At 34.9% G+C, this 19,369-nt stretch overlaps 1 protein-coding gene across 1 annotated transcript in view; it reads left to right on the forward strand.

Moving 5' to 3' along the window:
• Positions 1-19,369, forward strand: part of COL24A1 (collagen type XXIV alpha 1 chain) — a 390,296-nt gene that overhangs the window by 249,980 nt on the left and 120,947 nt on the right. Inside the window, exons 33-38 of the mRNA XM_049618486.1 lie at positions 3,366-3,419; positions 12,968-13,021; positions 16,289-16,342; positions 16,759-16,812; positions 18,189-18,242; positions 18,406-18,513. Of these exons, the coding sequence (XP_049474443.1) occupies positions 3,366-3,419; positions 12,968-13,021; positions 16,289-16,342; positions 16,759-16,812; positions 18,189-18,242; positions 18,406-18,513 (378 nt within the window). The remainder of the gene's footprint in view (positions 1-3,365; positions 3,420-12,967; positions 13,022-16,288; positions 16,343-16,758; positions 16,813-18,188; positions 18,243-18,405; positions 18,514-19,369) is intronic.

Here is a 19,369-nt window from a genome sequence, read left to right on the forward strand (position 1 = left end):
CCCCTTTGTGATTATATAGGGTCCTTTTTTGTCTCTTGTTACAGTCTTTTTTTTTTTAAGTCTAGTTTATTGGGATGCCTGGGTGGCTTAGTCGGTTAAAGGTCCAACTTCAGCTCAAGTCATGATCTCATGGTTTATGGGTTTGAGCCCCACATTGGGCTCTGTGCTAACAGCTCAGAGTCTGAAGTCTGCTTTGAATTCTGTGTCTCCCTCTCTCTCTGCCCCTCCTCTCTCTCTCTCTCTCTCTTTCTCTCTCAAAATTAAATAAACATTTTTCAAAAAGTAAAGTCAAGTTTATACAATATAAGTAATGTTACTCTGGCTTTCTTTTGACATCCATTTCATGATAAATACTTCTCCGTTCCTATATGTAGGCAGCATATAGATGGGCCTTATTTTTTTATTTTTTTTTTTACCCATTCTGACATTCTGTGTCTTTTGATTGCAGTGTTTAGCCCATTTACAAAGTCATTATTGATAGATATGTATTTATTGCCATTTTATTATTTTTCTTGTGGTTGTTTCCCAAGATTTTCTCTGATCCTTTCTTACTTCTTTCCCGGTTTTCTGATTTTCTTAGTGATATATTTGTATTTATTTCTTTTTATTCTTTGCATGTTTATATTAGTGGTTTTTAATATATGTTTACCATTAGATTTGTCAATAACCTCCTCTGCATATTGCAGTCTATATTTAAAGTTGATGGTCATTTAACTTTGAACTCATTCTTTTCTCCTCTCCTGTACCACATTTTACGTATGTTATTATATTTTGTATCCTTTACTGATTTACTGATTTTGTGTTTTTCCTGCCTTTAGGTTGTCACTTTTTGTCTTTCCTTTCCACTCAAAGAATCTCTTCAAATATTTCTTAAAGGGCTATGTTAGTGGTCATGAATTCCTTCTGCTTTTGTTGGTCTAGGAAACTCTTTATCTCTCCTTTCATGCTGAATGATAGCCTTGATGGATAGAGTGTTCTTGGCATCAGATTTTTCCCATTCAGCACTTTGAATATATCATGCCACTCCCTTCTGGCTTGCCAAGTTTTTGTTGTGAAACCTCCTGCTAGCCTTATGGATTTTCCCTTTTAAGTTAAGGACTCTTTTTATCTTGCTGCTTTTAAGATATTTTCTTTATTACTAAATTTTGCAAATTTAATTACGATATGTCTGATGTGGGTCTACTTTTGTTGATTTTGATGGAAATTCTCTGTGCCTCCTAAATTGGGATGTCTATTTTCTTCCCCAGATTAGGGAAGTTTTCAGATATTATTTCATCAAGTAAATTTTCTGCGCCTTTTTTTCTCTCTTCTTCTCCTGGGACTCCTATAAAACAAATGTTACTATGTTTGATGGAGCCACTGAGTTCCCTAAGCCTATTCTCATTTTGCATAATTCTTCTTTCTCTCTTTTGTTAAGCTTTATTGCTTTCCATTATTTTGTCTTCTAGGTCATTAATTCATTCCTCTGCTTCTTCCAACTTGATGTTCATTACATCAGGTGTGTTTCTAATCTTATTTATTGCACTCTTCACCTCTGACTGATTCTTTTTTTTAACTCTTTTATCTCTGTGATAAGGATCTCACTGATGTCCTCCATTCTTTTCTCAACTTTGGCGAGTATCCTCATCATGGTTTAAATTCTCCATCAGGCATGTTACTCATATATGTTTTGCTTAGATCTCTGGCCACAACTTTATCTTGTTCTTTCATTTGGGATAAATTCCTCTGTCTTCTCATTTTGTCTAAGTCTCTGCTTGCTTCTGTGTGTTAGAAAAGCCAGTTATGTCTCCTGTTCCTGAAAGTAATGACCTTATGAAGAAATAAGTTAGTATCCAGGACCTGACACTTCAGGGAGTGTCTCCAGTGTGTGCTGCATATGCCCTGGTATTTTGTTCCAGCTGCTCTACCCTTCAGGCTGTTCATCGGCAGAGGCTCCTCTTGCCTGCTGTGGGCAATTATTGGTCCTTGGCCTGAATGTGGTGAGATGTAACTAGGTGTTCTCTAGTCTGCTTGTGAAATGAGACCTGTCACCACCTCCACCAGAATTGAGGCCCTGCAAAACTCTCTAGTAGGCAGATGTGGTGTGGTCAGGGATTTGTGTTGGTCTTCTTGCAGAGGAGCCTGCCACACTGGGACTGAGGCAGGCATGACCGAGAAAGGCAGTTCCACCAGAGTGCAGGGTGGTGGGGCTTAGTGTAAGCATGGTAGGCAGACAGTGCCAGCACTGTGCTTTTTCCTGCAGGTGGCTCTGTGTTTATGCTGAGGGATGGGGGAGAAAAATGGTGTTGGCAGCAACTTTGTTCCAGAGAAGTGGAGAGGCATCTCCTTGAAAGCTGCCTCTCAGAGACCTACTCCAAGAAGAGTGAATCATCTCCCCACTGTGCCTGAGGAATTCTTCATATTACTGTTTCCACACTGTATGCCCCTAGGTTGTCTGCCTGCCTTCTGTCCAAGAGCAGTGCAGTGCTTTTCAGGCTCTATCTCTGCCAAGCCTGTTAACCTTTAAAATTCTAGGCTTTAAGCCCCAGTGGGTGCAAAAACTCACAAAATTCAGCCCTTCTGATTTCCTAAGCCAATAGTATGGGAAACATTCTCATTTTGCATTCCCCTGTGTGCTCCTCTCTCTCTCTTGACCTTCTCTAAAACCATTACTCCCTCCCCTACACAGCAGCCAGGGGAGGGAGCCATTTCTCCCCTAAACCATGTCTCTATACTTCCTGCCTTCTTCAATTGTGACCTCTTCTCTCCTTTTAGTTGTGGAGTTTGTTCTTTCAGTCTTCAGGTTGATTTTTGGGGTACCTAGGATGATTTTTATAGTTACCTTGTATTTGTGGGACTAGGTGAGCCTAGGGTTTTCGCACTCCACTACCATCTCCTCCTTTCCCAAAATGAAGAAAGTTTTGATACATGTTACAATATTGATGAAACGTGAAGACATTATGCCACATGAAATAAGTCAGAGACAAAAGAACAAATGTGGTATAACTCTACTTATATAAGGCACTTTAAGTAATCAAATTAGAGGCGGAACACAAGAATTGTGGTTTCCAGGGGAACTGGGGAGGGAGAAAGGATGTTTTTTAATGGGGATAGAATTTCAGTCTGGGAAGATAAAAAGTTCTGAAAATAAATAGTGATTATAGTAGTGCAACAATGTGAAGGTACTTAATACCACAAAACTGCACACTTAAAAAAGTATTAAAATGGAAAACTTTATGTTATGTATATTTTACCACAAAAAGAAAAGAGAGAATAGAGGTTGACAGAAAAGTTAGGTGGGAGGATTGTAAAGGAAAGCTGAGGTAAGGAAACTAAAACATTTTCAAGCATCACTTTTTCTTCAAATTTTGCCTTTGTTTATTCAGGGTTTACAAGGACCCCCTGGGAGTACAGGAGAAAGAGGACTTGAAGGAGAACCAGTAAGTTTAACTTTATATTTTTCTAATTGTGTTTTCCTCATAATATACATTTACCTTCTTGTTATTGCCCTCCTGTACTGTGGTGGTACATTTTTGAAAGCAGCATTTATCATGGACACCTAATTCTATAGAAAATATTTTGCTGTGAATATAGTTTTTATTACCTTTCTGGTCTTATATTGTCAAATGTTCCTATCTCTCTGGAACTGCTAAAACGTCACATATTTCTATTTTCAACAAAGACAGCTCTGTGTTATTGACTCACAGAAATTTTCTTTGTGAATGGCTAGCTGTTCTTATAATGATTATTACACTGCCACACACACACAATCATATTTTTGTGGCCAATTCTGTAATGAAATACCATACAAAGAAGCCAAACTCTACATCTGATGGGCCCAAATGCACAAACATGACAGAAACATTGGTACACCAGTAATGCAAAATCTTACATCACAATTTCATAAATGTGATTCGATTATAAAATTTCCATGGAAAATGATTGTTAAAAGGAAAGACTTTCTCACAACTTATTCTTTATTTCCTATGTAGTCATTCTTCTGGTTACTAGTATTAGGTGTAATATGCTATAACATGCTTGTAAGATTTATAATACAATATAGTCTTGGAAATTCTACTGGGTTGATCTTATCTATTAGTTGACCCAAAGGTTTACAGGTGGCCTTTGCATAATTCATTTAGCTAGTAGCAAGTGGAAAATTTAACAAAGAGCTATTCTTACCAAATTGTGTTCATTTCCTCCTTTACATATTTAATCTCTGGTGTAAGCTCTCTAAGCAAGAAGTAAACATTTAACTTAAATATAAATCTCTCCAAATAAAGAATTTTAAAAATGATGTTTATCAAATGAACTCTTTTTGGTTCTCTCCCTGTTTTGTATCTCTTGTTGTATCCTAATCTTTATTTGACCAAAAATAATGCAACCGTCTTTAACATTATTTACTTAAATATCTCTTTCTTCTAAAAATTTTATATCTCTTTGAAGTTAGAGACCACTTTTCTCATGTTTATAATCCTGCCTGGTATAATACCTGGCATATTAGATCAATTTAGTGTATGTTTGTCAAACTGAATTAACAAAAGGTCTTATACCCAAAAAGCAAAATCAGTCAGCCAGTAATATTAGATGCAGTGAAATGCAATGGAAACTAACTTAATAAGGAACACATTTAAGTAAAGTATGTCAAAAGAGCTATGCCAACAGCAGAGACAATAGCTTAGGCTTTATACAAGAATATGTTTGTTACTATAAGTATAAACAATTTAATAGTTTAATAGCACCTAAAACTTGACATTCAGGTCACTGGGTCAGTGGGTCTGGTAAATAAAATGCAAATAAGCTTATAATGGATGTTATGGGCTTTGCTTTATATATTTGAGCCGCCTAGTTAAATTATAGAAAAGAAAGGAAGTAAATTGGTAAAATGAGAGACACAGAAGATATGTGGAGATTTATATTTTAAGAATACTAAGAGAGACCACCTCTTTTCTATAGTCAAGACCCCTGAGAGTTGTCTTTTTCCCAGACAAGATTCAAACTAATTTGCTCATTGCAATGCCAATATTGGGGTTTGGATAGTTGACCATTCATTCATTCAGTCAACAAATATTCATTAAGTATCAGCACTGGGAGTATGGTGGTTAAGTATGGAGGTTTCAGTCTAATGATGTAAATATGTACTAATTAGATTATCACAGAGAACAATGGAAAATTGCAAACTGAGATAAATGCTGTGAAGTACAGGCATTCAATTCTAAGAGAATGTATAACAGAGAAACTATCCTTAGGGAAGGCTTCAGGAGGAGGAGCATTTGAGCTGGGATCTGAAGAATGAATAGTAGTTACTTAGGCAAAGATGGGGAGAGGTCATTTTAGAGAGAACATGAGCTGAAAGGAAGCTCTGGATATTTATTTGAATATCTTAAAGAAGACTAGCATGGTGGGGGCACAGAGTCAGGTAGGAAGTAAGTGTAAGAAAAGGATGGCAAAAGAGGCAGAGAACAAAACATGTAGCTTTATGAGCCCTATTACCAAGGATTTGTCGTTTTATCATACGAAGAAAATAATGTCATTGAAGAGATAGGGCTAGTTTTCTGATGATATTATTGTGTTGTAAAGATTATTCAAACAAATTGGAAGGAACTAGGAATGGACAAGAACTGCTTTCTGTTACAATAATCCAAGTAAGAGATGGTAGAACCCTTTTGATTAGCAGAAAAAAAGAAGTGTATGGATATAAAAGATTCAAAAGGAGATATAAAATCTATAGGAGATAGATTTCCATATGTAAAGTATGATTCCTAAGTGTCTGGCTGACCCAAATAAATATTTTTGCTATCTTTAAACATTGAAAATTGCCTTTAAAAAGGAAGATGAGGGGAATGCTATAGTTTAAAAAAAGTCAATTCTTGATAAGCTTGCTTTAGAATATACCCTCCAATTTAAAAAATATTATTTTCTATGTACACTTCCTTAGTTGAGTACCAGAAGTCACTTCCACTTACCTTAAAAGATAATTAACAGGATTCTCAGGTTAATTAAAAGTATTTGATGAAAACTAACATTAAATTACTCATGAAGATATTAAAAATGGCAAAAGTTCTAGAAACAAATGATGAAAGAAGATCCTATATCAGTGTCTCAGTAAAATTTTGACAATTCTAAAGCCATACAGAAAAAGAAAAAATGAAAGGCTAGAGATGAATTTCAATTAAATACCAAAAATATCAAGTAAAATCAACTATATAAAAAGAGTTAACTGAATGAAGTGAAAGATGAAGCAAAAGAGGAATTACAAAAGGAAAATTACTTAATATTAAGAAAGCCTTATTATAACATATAACAGATATACTGGGAAAATGCTAAAAACCAGTACTCATTAAAATTCAACAACTACTCTTGATTTATTAAAATTTATAATAAAACGATTTCTGGTCTGAATTGTAAGGAACTTGGAAGCTGCCATTCCCCTTCTTACAATAAGGCAAAAGCCTAGCAAACTGAAAATCAACAATTCTTTTTAGATCAATGAGGTCAAAGGACAAACTATTGCCTGAAAACTGGAGAGACAGACAGGAGGATAGAGAGAACCAGAGCTTACCAGAAGCAGAAGCCTGTAATTGGATGGTAGGAGCACTTTAAATTATAATTGACAAATTGCTGAAGACACAGTTTAGAGTATCTTAAGTGTTAAAAAACTAAGAGAGGCTCCTAAGAAGGCCCCACTTGTTACTGAGTTTTACCTCCAGGAGACCTGCTAGGTTCTCACTATAAAGTTCAGAGAAATGTCTATTTCTGCATCTAGCAGTGGGATGGGAAAAATAACCACTTTGAAATATACCCAGAGTTCTCTGTTCTCCTTAACAAGGCTTGCCCTCAAGGGAACCTGTTTTGTCAGAGCTAACTGTTTGGGGTTTCACCAAAGCCTACTGAACTGGGAAGAACAATTCCCAGCCCTAGCCATTTCTATTATCATAAAGCTATAGAATGCTTCTTCCCACCCCCCCACCTTAACTCACCACCACATAAATAGGGCTCCTATTTACTAGCTGAGGATTACAGCTAAAAGAACTACAGACACAAACCCTATTAAAGGTGTCTCTGGGAAAGCCTGAAGACAATGGACAAGACAAACACAATGACACTAGGAGGAAATTTATCCTCTGATACCATAGTGCAGCAAACAGTAAACACAGCCTAATTCCCAGCCAGATAACATAAAACCTTACACTAAAGACCTATTTACCTCGGGTCATTTTACATCTTACTTGGCTTTCAACAACAACAACAACAACAAAATACCAGGATAAAAGGGGGAAAAAACAGTCCGAAGAGACAAAGCAAGCATCACGAACAGACTCAGATATGTCAGAGACTTAGAAATTTTCAGACTGGGAATTCAAAAGTGAAGTAGAAATATATTTTCTCAGACAAGCAAAAACTGTTGGAATTTGTCACTAGTAGACCAACCTTGTAAGAAATGCTAAAAGAAGTTCTTCATAGAGAAGGAAAATTATATAGATGAGACTCTAGAAACAGAAGAAAGGAAAAGCTTTAGAAGGAATATATAAAAGTAAGATCAAGTCATTTGTTTTTCTTATTCTTAATTAATAGAACAGGTATTGGTACAAAATGGTAATTGTAACAGTGTATTTAGTCTCACATTTTATGGATAAGTATAGTGATATAGTGTTACTTGAAAATAGACTTGAATTAATTATAAATGTGCATTGCAAACTCTAGAGAAACCACTGAAAAATTTTTTAAAGAAGTATACTTGATATGGTAAAATAAGAGAGAAAATGGAATTAATTGAAATTCACAGCCGGCTAAAAAAAGGGTGGAAGACAAAACAAACAAAGAACAAGAGGAGCAAATAGAAAACAGTAACAAAGTAAGTATGAACTCAACCATGTGGAAAACCCCAACAATTGACACACATACACAAAAACCACTCCTGGAACCAATAAGCAGTTATAACAAGGTTGCAGGTGGGGCGCCTGGGTAGGTCAGTTGGTTAAGCATCCAACTCTTGATTTCGGCTCTGGTCATGATCTCACGGTTGGGACTCTGTGCTAACAGCACGGAGCCTGCTTGGGATTCTCTCTCTCTCCCTCTCTTTCTCTGTCCTTCCCCTGATCTCTCTCTATCTCTCTGATCCTCCCCTGCTGGTTCTTTTTCTCAAAATAAATAAATAAAACTTTTAAAAAAATAACAAGGTTTCAGAATACAACTTTCAAAAATACTTGAAAAAAATTTTAACTCAAAATGGATTATAGACCTAAGTTTAAAATTTATAAAACTTCTATAAGTTAACATAAGAAGAAAATCTCACTGATCTTGGATTTAACAATGACTTTTTACATATAACACCAAAAGCATTATTTGTGAATGGAAAAATTGATAAGTTGGATTTCATTAAAATTAAAAACTTCTGCTCTGTGGAAGATATATTAAGAGAATGAAAGACATGCAACACACTGGGAGAAAACATTTGCAAAATGCAGATCTGATAAGGGACTTGTATACAAAATACAGAAAGAACTCTTAAAAGTTAACAATAAGAGGGGCATCTGGGTGGCTCAGTTGGTTAAGCATCCGACTTCAGCTCAGGTCCTGATCCCACAGTTTGTGAGTTTCAGCCCCACGTTGGGCTCTGTGCTGACAGCTCAGAGCCTGGATGCTGCTTCAGACTCTGTGTCTCCTCTCTCTCCACCCTTCCCTGTCTTGTGCTCTGTCTCTCTCTTTCAAAAATAAATAAACATTTACAATTTTTTAAGTTAATAATAAGAAAACAAACAATCCGTTTAAAAAGTAGGCAAAAGATATGAACAGTCACTACACCAAAGACATACAGATGGCAAAGAAACATATGAAAATATGCTTGTCATATGTCATTAAAGAAGTACACATTAAAACAGTGACATACTATTACATACCTATATGAATGGCTAAAATCTAAAACACTAACAATACCAAATGTTAACAAAGACGTGGAATAACCGAGTTTTCATTCATCGTTGATGGTAATACAGAATGGTACAGCAACTTTGGAACACAACTTGGCAGGTTTTTACAGAGCTAAACATATTCTTACCATTATGATCCAGCAATCATGCTCCTGAGTATTTATGAAAACAAGTGGAAAATGTAAAAAAAATTTTTTTTAATGTTTTTATTTATTTTTGAGACAGAGAGAGACAGAGCATGAGCAGGGGAGGGGCAGAGACAGAGGGAGACACAGACTCTGAAGCAGGCTCCAGGCTCTGAGCTGTCAGCACAGAGCCCAACACGGGGCTCGAACCCACAGACTGCCAGATCATGACCTGAGCCAAAGTTGGACGCTCAACTGACTGAGCCACCCAGGTGCCCCTACAAGTGGAAAATTTAATGTCCACACAAGAACCTGCACATGAATATTTATAGCAGCTTTATTTATAGTTGCCCAAGGTAGAAGCAACTGATACATCCTCAAAAGGTAAATGGATAAACAAACTGTGATACATCCATATAATGAAATATTATTCATCAATAAAAAGAAAAGAGCTACTAAGCCACAAAAAGACAGAGGGACCTTTCAAGTGCATCCTGATAAGTAAAAGAAGCCAGTCTGAAAAGTATAAATACTTTATGATTCCAACGATATGACATTCTGGAAAAGGTAAAACTACAGAGACACTAAAAAGACCAATGGTTGCCAGGTGTTGGGGGAAGAGGACCAGAGATGAATAGGGGGAAAACGGGACAATTTGGAGGCAGTGAAACTATTTTGTATCATACTGTCACAATGGAGACATGATGTACAGTTCTCAAAACTCCTATAACCTTACAACACAGAGTGAACACAGATTGTAAACTGTGGACTTCAGTTAGTAACAGTGTGTCAATCTTGGTTAATCCACTGTAACAAATACAAGATATTAATAATAGGGAAAACTGGGCAGGGGTGGTATATGGGGACTCTCTGTACTTTCTGTTTAATTTTTCTATACATCTAAAATTTCTGTAAGAAATAAAGTTTATTAGTTAAAACAAAATATTCTAGTAACATAAGCGTAGTTCTGTAATAAGGGAAAGTAGCTTATCTTGTATTCTCACCCAACCTGCTAAGAAACACTAAAACACTAGAAACATAGGCCACAAAATAAGATCGCGGTCACTATATTTTCTAACATTATTCAAAAAGTTTTAGCTAGTGTAGTGGTATATGACACAGAAATGATAATATAAGGAAAGGAAAGCATTATTACTTAGTGAAATTTTAAAATAAGCCCCCAAAACTTGTAAAACCTAAAAACTTAATTCTGTATTTTTTAATTACTGAGATAGAGTAATATAATGGCAAGACATAAATATTTTAAAAAATAAGTTTTTCTGTGTACAAGTAATATAATAGAAAAAATATCCCACTGTATATAGAAACAAAACACAATACATAAGGATAAACTTAATGAGAGTTGGATGGGGCACATATGAAGAAAACTTCGAAAATTCATTAAGAGACCCAAAAACAGACTTAAGTAGAAAGCCAAATTATTACCTAACTAAAAGATTGACGATTTTTAAAATTAATGTATTAGGGATGCGTAGGTAGCTCAGTCAGTTAAGCCTCTCTCTCTCAAAATAAATAAATAAACTTTAATTTTAAAAAGCTTAAAAGAAATAATATAGAATAATTAAATGGAAATAGATGTTTTCATCTTAATTGTGATGGAAAGAGTCTTAAAAGATTAACAGATTTAACAGTGATCACACTTAGTGGGAAAAAAGTTATCTTTAACAATATATTTTTTAAACTTATTTATTTATTTTGAGAGAGAGTATGTGCACGAGAAGGGGAGGGGCCAAGAGAGAGGGAGAGAGAGAATCAGAGACCGACATGGGGTTTGAAGCCACAAACTGTGAGATCATGACCTGAGTCAAAATAAGAGTCAGATGCTTAACCAAATGAGCCACCCAGGCACCCTAATAATATATTTTAAAAATAAAATGATAAACTACACACTGGGCAGACCTTAACAATAAAATAGGATGCCTGAAAGTCTGTGTCCACAACACATAAAAAACTCATACAAATTTTATAAATGACTCCAAAAATACATAGGCAAAAGACATGATTAAGTAATACATAGATTATTACAGATAGCTGATAAACAAATAACAGAAATGATATTCAGCCTTGCTAATACACATTTTAAGATAAGAGGTTGTCCATCAAATTAAAGAAGAATTTAAAAATGAATATTCTGTGTTGGCATGAATTCAATGAAATAGATTTTACTTTTATGTATTTCTTGTGAAAAGTTAGTTATTGCAACCTTTCCGGAAATGTACTTGACTTTGTGACTAAATAATGGTACATTTCAGACTCTCTTCTAAGGGAGAATATTCAGAATACACACAAAGACATCTGCACAGACATGTTTCTCTCAGCATCTTTATAACAGTGTAGAAATACATTCTGAGGAGAATTCATAAATTTTAAAATATTATACATAATATTTAATGAGCTATAAATGAAAAACATCATTGACCTCTTAATACCTTTAATGGCTTATGCAACCTTACAACCCTAGCCTTCAAATATTTATCTCAGCTATTTGACAATATCACCTGATGTTACAGGTCCTAACATTCACTGATAAATAGTCTAACATGCATATAATAAATCTAGTAAAGTAATATTTACTGTAAAGGAGATATAGAAACAATATAAATGTCTGTTATTAAGAAAATGACTAGATTACAGTACTATAGAATATGAGATGAATGGATATTATGTATCTGTTGAACAAGTTGTTATGAAGTATTTACAACAACATGATAAAATATTTATATTCAAAATAGAATCTTAAGCATAAAACAGATAATTACATTATTTATAAGTATGCCCCCACAACAGAGCTAGAAGGAAACATGCGAGAATATTTACAGTGTAACCTCTGAATGGTAGATATACTTAATATATACTTAATCTGGGTTTTTTTTTTGGTACTTGCCATACTTTTTAAATGTTAAAATTAACATTACTGACTGTAACAATTAAGAAAACAGTTGAAAACAACCAATGATAGCACATTTTTTCCTTCCCATTACTACACTTTTTTTTAAAGTGAGGTGTTCACAAAATTGTTAGGGAGCATAATCTCATAGAAAATTTTAACTATCTTTTCTTAATCTAAGGAAACAGCTTCTTTGTGCTTTCTAAAAAGGTCAAAAACTGCAAGTAGCTTCTTTGGATGGCTGGAGAAATAGCATTATATTGTAGTTGCTAAAGAAGTATTAATCTAAAATAATTCTAGCCAGTGAAATGGTTTCCACACATCTTTAAGTTCAGCAATCCAATGTTTATGCAGTAAACTATTCAATATTTGTTTACTTAAAATTATATTATTCAATATTACAGTGACCAAGATTCCCAAGAAGGCCCCAACATGCATTTATTGCACCTTAGTGATTATCTCATATGGGTAAACACTATTACATCTGTTCATGTGAAACAGAGATATTGTTGAACTGGACTCACTCAATACCATATAAGCTACAACATATTTTTATTTCATTGGAAGTCATATATTTGCTTCTTTAAAAATGCTATTTTTTTGTCACATATTTGTCAGGAATATTCAGTAGAAATATCATTGTCATATCCACTAAATAAGGTAACTTTTGAAAACCCTTAGCATATTTCATACTTATTAGGTGCTTGATAAATGTTTATTGAAGAGATGAGTGAATTAGGGAATGAAAGGTACTGTCCTTTCTTTCTTTCTCTTTTGAATGCAAACATAGCCTAATACTATTCACATACACATAACATACACACACACACACACACACACACACACATGCACACAAATCAACTATAAAGTTATAATTTTTTATACAAAAGTAAAGTAATACATTGTTAAAGGAATTATGTATTCTATTACATATGATATATTATAAATTACATATTTAGATGCATATGTTAATTGAAATACAGAGTAACTTTGATTCTCAGATCTTAAATTTTATCTTAATATAGGGACCACGAGGATTGCCAGGTGATGCTGGACCTCCTGGAGAAACGGGTGCTGAGGTAATTTTTTTGTGCCTCTTTCTTGTTATTTCACTAGTACTCAGTACTTTTTATAAGACTCCTCAAGGTAAAGTTGATACATTAAGTATATATTTAAAGAATAATTCTGTAGTGTTGTGTTTCATATTCAGAAAACAAAGCCTAAAATTCCATTAAAGGTAGGGATGACCGTTGTGTGAACCTAATTTTATACACATAAAGTTCTCTCTCTTTTTTAAGTTTTTATTAAATTCCAGTTAACATACAGTGTAATATTAGTTTCAAGTGAACAATATAGTGATTCAACACAGATAACACCTTGTGCTCATCCTAACAGGTGCACTTCTTAATCCACATCACCTGTTTAACCCATATCCCCACCCACCTCCCCTCTGGTAACCATCAGTTTTTTCTCTATAGTTAAGAGTCTGTTTCTTGGTTTTCCTCTCTCCTTTTTCCCCTGTGAACATTTGTTTTGTTTCTTAAATTCCACATATGAGTCAAATCATATGGTATTTGTCTTTCTCTGACTTATTTTGTTTAGCTTAATACTCTCTACCTCCATCCATGTCATTTCAAATGGCAAGATTTCATTCTTTTTTGATGGATGAGTAATATTCCATGGTATGTACACACACACACACACACACACACACACACACACACACACACCACATCTTCCTTATCCATTCATCAGTAGATGGACATTTGGTCTCTTTCTAAAATGTGGCTATTCTTGATAATGCTGCTATAAACATCAGGGTACATATATCCCTTTGAATTAGTGTTTTTTGTATTCTTAGGGTAAATACCTAGTAGTGCAATTGCTGGATGATAGGGTACTTCTATTTTTAATTTTTTGAGGAAACCCCACCACAGTGACTGCAACAGTTTGTGTTCCCAACAACAGTGTAAGAGGGCTCCCCTTTCTCTGCATCCTCGCCAACACCTGTTATTTCTTGTTTTACTAATTTTAGCCATTCTGACTGGTGTAAGGTGACATCTCATTGTAGTTTTGATTTGTATTTCCCCGATGATGAGTGATGTTGAGCATCATTTCATGTGTCTGTTGGCCAACTATTCATGTCTTCTGCCCATTTTTAATTGGATTATTGGTTTTTGGTATTGAGTTGTATAAGTTCTTTATAAATTTTGGATATTAACCCCTTATCAAATATACCATTTGTAAATATCTTCTCCAATTCATTAGGTTGCCTTTTTGTTTCGTTTTATCTTATGGGCTGTGTTAAATCATTGTAAGGTATAAGCAGGGCAGTGATAAAGTCAGATTTATATCTTTGGAAGATAATTCCAGCAGCTGCTTAGAGGATATATTTGAGAAGACAAGAGTGAAGCCCTGTATACCTACTAAAGGGCCTTTGCATTCAACCAGGCAAGAAATGATGGACTTCTGAACTAAAGTAGTAAGTATAGAAAAGGAAAGAAGTGGATGGATTTGAGAAATTCTGCATTTGTAGAAATTCATATTTGTAGAAATTCATATTTGTAGAATATGGGAAGTAAAGGGAAAAGAGGAGTGAAAAATTATTCCCAGATTTCTAGGCTGTGCAACAGGATGGATGGCAATACCTTTCCTGAGATCAGAGAAGATTATCAGGGAGATGGGGATCATCATCTACTAATCCGCCCAAGGTTAAGAATTAGTAGAGCCTGGCTTTGAATACACATCTGACTCAAAAACTAATGCTGATAACCTATACTATGCCACATCCTCTGAGCCTAAAGAAAGCTGAGAAAAGTCATACCTAATAACTTGAGGTTTTTTTTAACAGAGTAGGAGACATAATTTCTGTTGTGATAAGAAGTAGGGGTTGAGTAGGTCAGTTGAGGGAAATTTGCTGGTTTAGAATAATGGTTGAGGATAATGGGAGAGGGAAATGACTATAAGCAAGTGAAAGGACAGATATATCTTACTAAAAGTCAAGCTTTTAGAAGGAAACTATGAATTTGCATTATATTAATGATAATTATAATAGCCCACAATTATGGAGCATTTTCTATGTGCCTAGTAGAACTTGTGTGCTTTGCTGTATTAATGGATTCTCATAACACCCTATGAGATAGATACTATGACATAAAAGATAGTTTAAGCTCTAATAGTTCTATGAAAGAGTATCACCCATGGATCAGAACTACTGAGGAATCACTGAAAGGTAGAAAGGAAACAGAAAGCTTTTGGTCAAGATAGTGTTGTGAGTGAATGCTTTAAACTACCTCTCTATTCCAAAAACATGGGAATTACAAAATACATATGCATGTGTTTGTAATTATACATACACACATATACATACATACACGTGAAAGAGAGAGAAGAAGAAGGTAGAACAAGGAAGGGGAGTGGGGAGGGTATCTTTAATATACTCAAAACAAGATAAACATCCCTGAAGCATCTCTGAAACAAAAAACAATACAATAGCAATTATAGGAGCTCCAGGTCTACAGATAGCCAGAGGTTGTAAGAAGTTTACGTTTTCAAGGTAAAAGGAGCCAAGTGCTTCCCAACTGGACCCACCCATGAAAGGGAAGTGGAAAATATACCATAAACATCTTTCATAATGTGAATTAACTCATATCACCTTTGTGTGATTTTTTTTTTATTCTTTATTTTTGAGAGAGAGATAGCTAGACAGAGTGCGACTGGGGGAGGAACAGAGAGAGAGGAAGACACAGAATCCAAAGCAGGCTCCAGGCTCTCAACTGTCCACACAGAGCCCAACATGGGGTTTGAACTCATGAACCACAAGATCATGACCTGAGCCAAAGTCGGACACTTAAGCGATTGAGCCACCCAGGCGCCCCTGTGTGATATTTTTTATAAAATGAATAAAGAAAACTGAAATTTTTAAAGGGGGTGTGCTCCAAAGGGCTCAACAGAAATGGATGGAAGAGTAAAAAGTGAAAAAACAGAGAATATTATGTAAGAATATGAGGGTAGAAAATTAGAAGAGGAAATGGGAAGTGATTTCTCTTTGACCAAGGATTAAAATATGAGGACCAAGGATTAAAATATGAGAGGAAGAATTTGAAGAAACTGGTCTTAAAAGTTCTAACTTAGGTGATGTCGTCTTACCACTTGAACTATTAAAAGGTCCCAGAATTATCTGGTCTTATGCGATGATGTTTATAAAGTAACAGCAAAATACTTTCCTGAACATAGGTATCTCACCCTTGGGCTAAAAACTACTACCATCTTCTTATAAGGTTGTTATTGCCATTGCAACTGGTGAAGGAATATATCCAGACAATGTGTCAAATCTTCTCTTCTAGGGCCCTTCAGGTATTGAGGGAGAAGCAGGTCTGCAAGGTGAACCAGGTGCAAAGGTAACCTTTCTAAATAGTAAAAGGAATGGTCTCTAAACTTTCAATACTGAATCCCCTATGTTTGCCACATTTTGACAAATACCCATAATTCTCAAAGCAAGTGAAGGATAGCAGATAAAAATGGGAAGTGTTCTCAAGTAAGTCAGAAAAAATATTTGTCAGAAAAAAGTATCTATCTATCTACCTATACTGTGTGTGTGTGTGTGTGTGTGTGTGTGTGTGTGTGTGTGTAAGAGAGAGAGAAGAAATAGAAATGATAAAGCTAGTGGGGCAAAATATTATCAAAAAATTAATCCAGGAAAAAGAAAAAACTGAGAAGTGTTTTAAAACTCCTATCCTCATGATATGCCTTCCATAATTATTAGACATGTTGTTTTAGTAGAAAAAAAGTTTAATCTTTCCCTTTGTTTCTTCAGGGAAATGCTGGACCTACAGGCAATGTTGGAGTTGCTGGAGAACCAGGGTTACGGGTAAATATCTAAACCTTTCTGGTGCATAAAAGAAAACATTTGTCCTTATTTCATATTTCTATAGCTGTATGCAAAACCCTGCCCACATTGTATTAGTAGTGTTTGGAGTCCTAAACTCATACATCCTTTTCTTGGTATTGGGTATACTCTGCAGAATGCTTTACACATATTCAGAGTCACTGTGATTGTCACTACTGTTACCTTAAGAAGAAATTCACAGGGGCACCTGGGTGGCTCAGTCGGTTGAGCATCCAACTCTTGATCTCAGCTTAGGTCATAATCTCATGGTTCGTGGGATCAAGCCCCTCATTGGGCTCTGTGCTGAGCATGGAGCCTGTTTGGGATTCTCTCTCTCCCTCTCTCTCTCTGCCTGTGTCTCAAAATAAGTAAATAAACATTTAAAATATAAACTTAAAAAAAAGAAGAAATTCACAAATAATAGTAATCAACTCTCAGGATATTCCCTGACGTAACAGGGCAAAAAATGATCACAATCTAATTTATGTTTAAAGATATTCTAGAGTCACACAAAGTTATCAAGATTTGAGGAAAAAATTGTAAAGAAGTATAATTGGATAGCTTACAGAAGTTATTCTACTATAGACAGCCTTTAAGCTGTGGTAAGTTTTTCCCAAGATAATTTTAAGAGACATTTGCATACTAAAAGACAAAGTAGGGAGATATATCTTACACCCGGTGTCTTTTTCATTTTCACTTTATTTGCAGAGGGTTGGGTAATGGAAGTGTCAGTGGTGGGAGCAATGGGGCAACTGTAAAGATGCACTAATTAACTTACTTTTAAATATTTCAGGTAACAAAAGAGCCAGTACTACTTTAATAGCTTCATAGAGTATGGCTATACTTCTCTGTGAAGTTCTCTATCTAAGAAGACAGCTTCTTGATGTACCAGGGCCTTTATTGTTGCATCTCCCCTGTAAAAGAGAAAATACAGACCATAAAAATCTGGTGCACTGATTTTAACTAAATTAAGTCATATTAATCCATTTAATTCAGTACAGGAAGGTACTACAACTTTAAGAGCTGTAGTATTTACAGTCTTTGAATTCAGGAACACAGGTCTAGCTATATAAATTTTCAGAGATACAAACGAATACATATTTCTCTTAAATATCTAAAAAATAACATTCTGGAACCATCTTTTTTTGAATTTATAATACTGACTCTTTAAATCATCTTCAGAGCTATTCCAAGCAAATTATATCAAGCTTATTATACTGACAAATAACCCTTATAAATAAAGAAGTAGGAATAAACGTACAAAAACCTGCTACTTTCTATAGATATCAGGAGAAAAAAGAAGTTAAGGTGAATGATTTAGCAAAACAATAAATCTTACTGTTTTTGCTACACAATAGGGTGAACCAGGAGCACCTGGAGAAGAAGGTCTCCAAGGAAAAGATGGATTAAAGGTAAATTATACTTTCTCACTATGTATAAGTACATTTTTTATGAAATCTTTAAAATATTACATAATTACATAATTACTTTTATGTTCTAAACAAAAATCTGCTTATTGTGTGATGTAATCATTGTGTTGCTCTCCCTTTCTAAAAAATTTCTACTGGGTTACAGGGAAACCCAGGAGGAAGGGGTCTTCCTGGAGAAGATGGAGAAAAAGGAGAGACAGGCTTACCAGGGGCTTCAGGACCCTTGGGTGGACCAGGTCTGATGGGTCCTCCAGTGAGTAGTGCTGGGTTCATTTTTGAGTACTCAGTAAATTCAGTCCCCTACATCTACACACACACACACACACACACACACACACACACACACACACACTGACACACACACACACAGACACAAACACAGATACATTCTGATTGTCTTATACGTCCTTTGGGTAATTGAAAGTGTGGAACTGTGACTTGAAAGAGGGCCAAACCAGGGACTGATTATCAGCCTACTTAATATCCAAGGAAGAAAGACACTTTTTCATGTGACACACAAGTCCTTGAAGTTTTTTTCTCCCACTTTGAGATATAATTAACAAGTAACATTGTGTACAATGTTATGTATGTGTACAATGTATGTATGTATGTATGTGTATGTATGTGTACAATGTGATGATTTGATACACATATATACATATACATATATATGCATATATATAAATGATTACCAAATAGAATTAGTTAATACATCCACCATTTCACATTTGCTCTCTTAACAACTTTCAAATATATAATATTGTGAAGTAGTCACCACATTGTATATTAGATCTCTATGGGTTTATTTATTTTATAAGTGGAAGCTTGTACCCATTGACTATTTCCCCATCTGTCCACTACTGGCAACAATCATCAATGTACTCTGTTTCAATGATTTCAGTTTTTTGTAGATAATACACATATATTGTACATACATATATAAGATCATATAGTATTTTTTTTCCTCTGCACATAACAATGCCTTCTAGGTCCATTCATGTTGTTGCACATGTCAGAATTTCCTTCTTTTTGTGGTTGAACAATATTCCATTGTGTATATAAACCACAATACTATATATATATATATATATATATATATATATATATAC

This window comes from Panthera uncia, assembly GCF_023721935.1.
Source record: "Panthera uncia isolate 11264 chromosome C1 unlocalized genomic scaffold, Puncia_PCG_1.0 HiC_scaffold_4, whole genome shotgun sequence".
Lineage (NCBI taxonomy): Eukaryota > Metazoa > Chordata > Mammalia > Carnivora > Felidae > Panthera > Panthera uncia.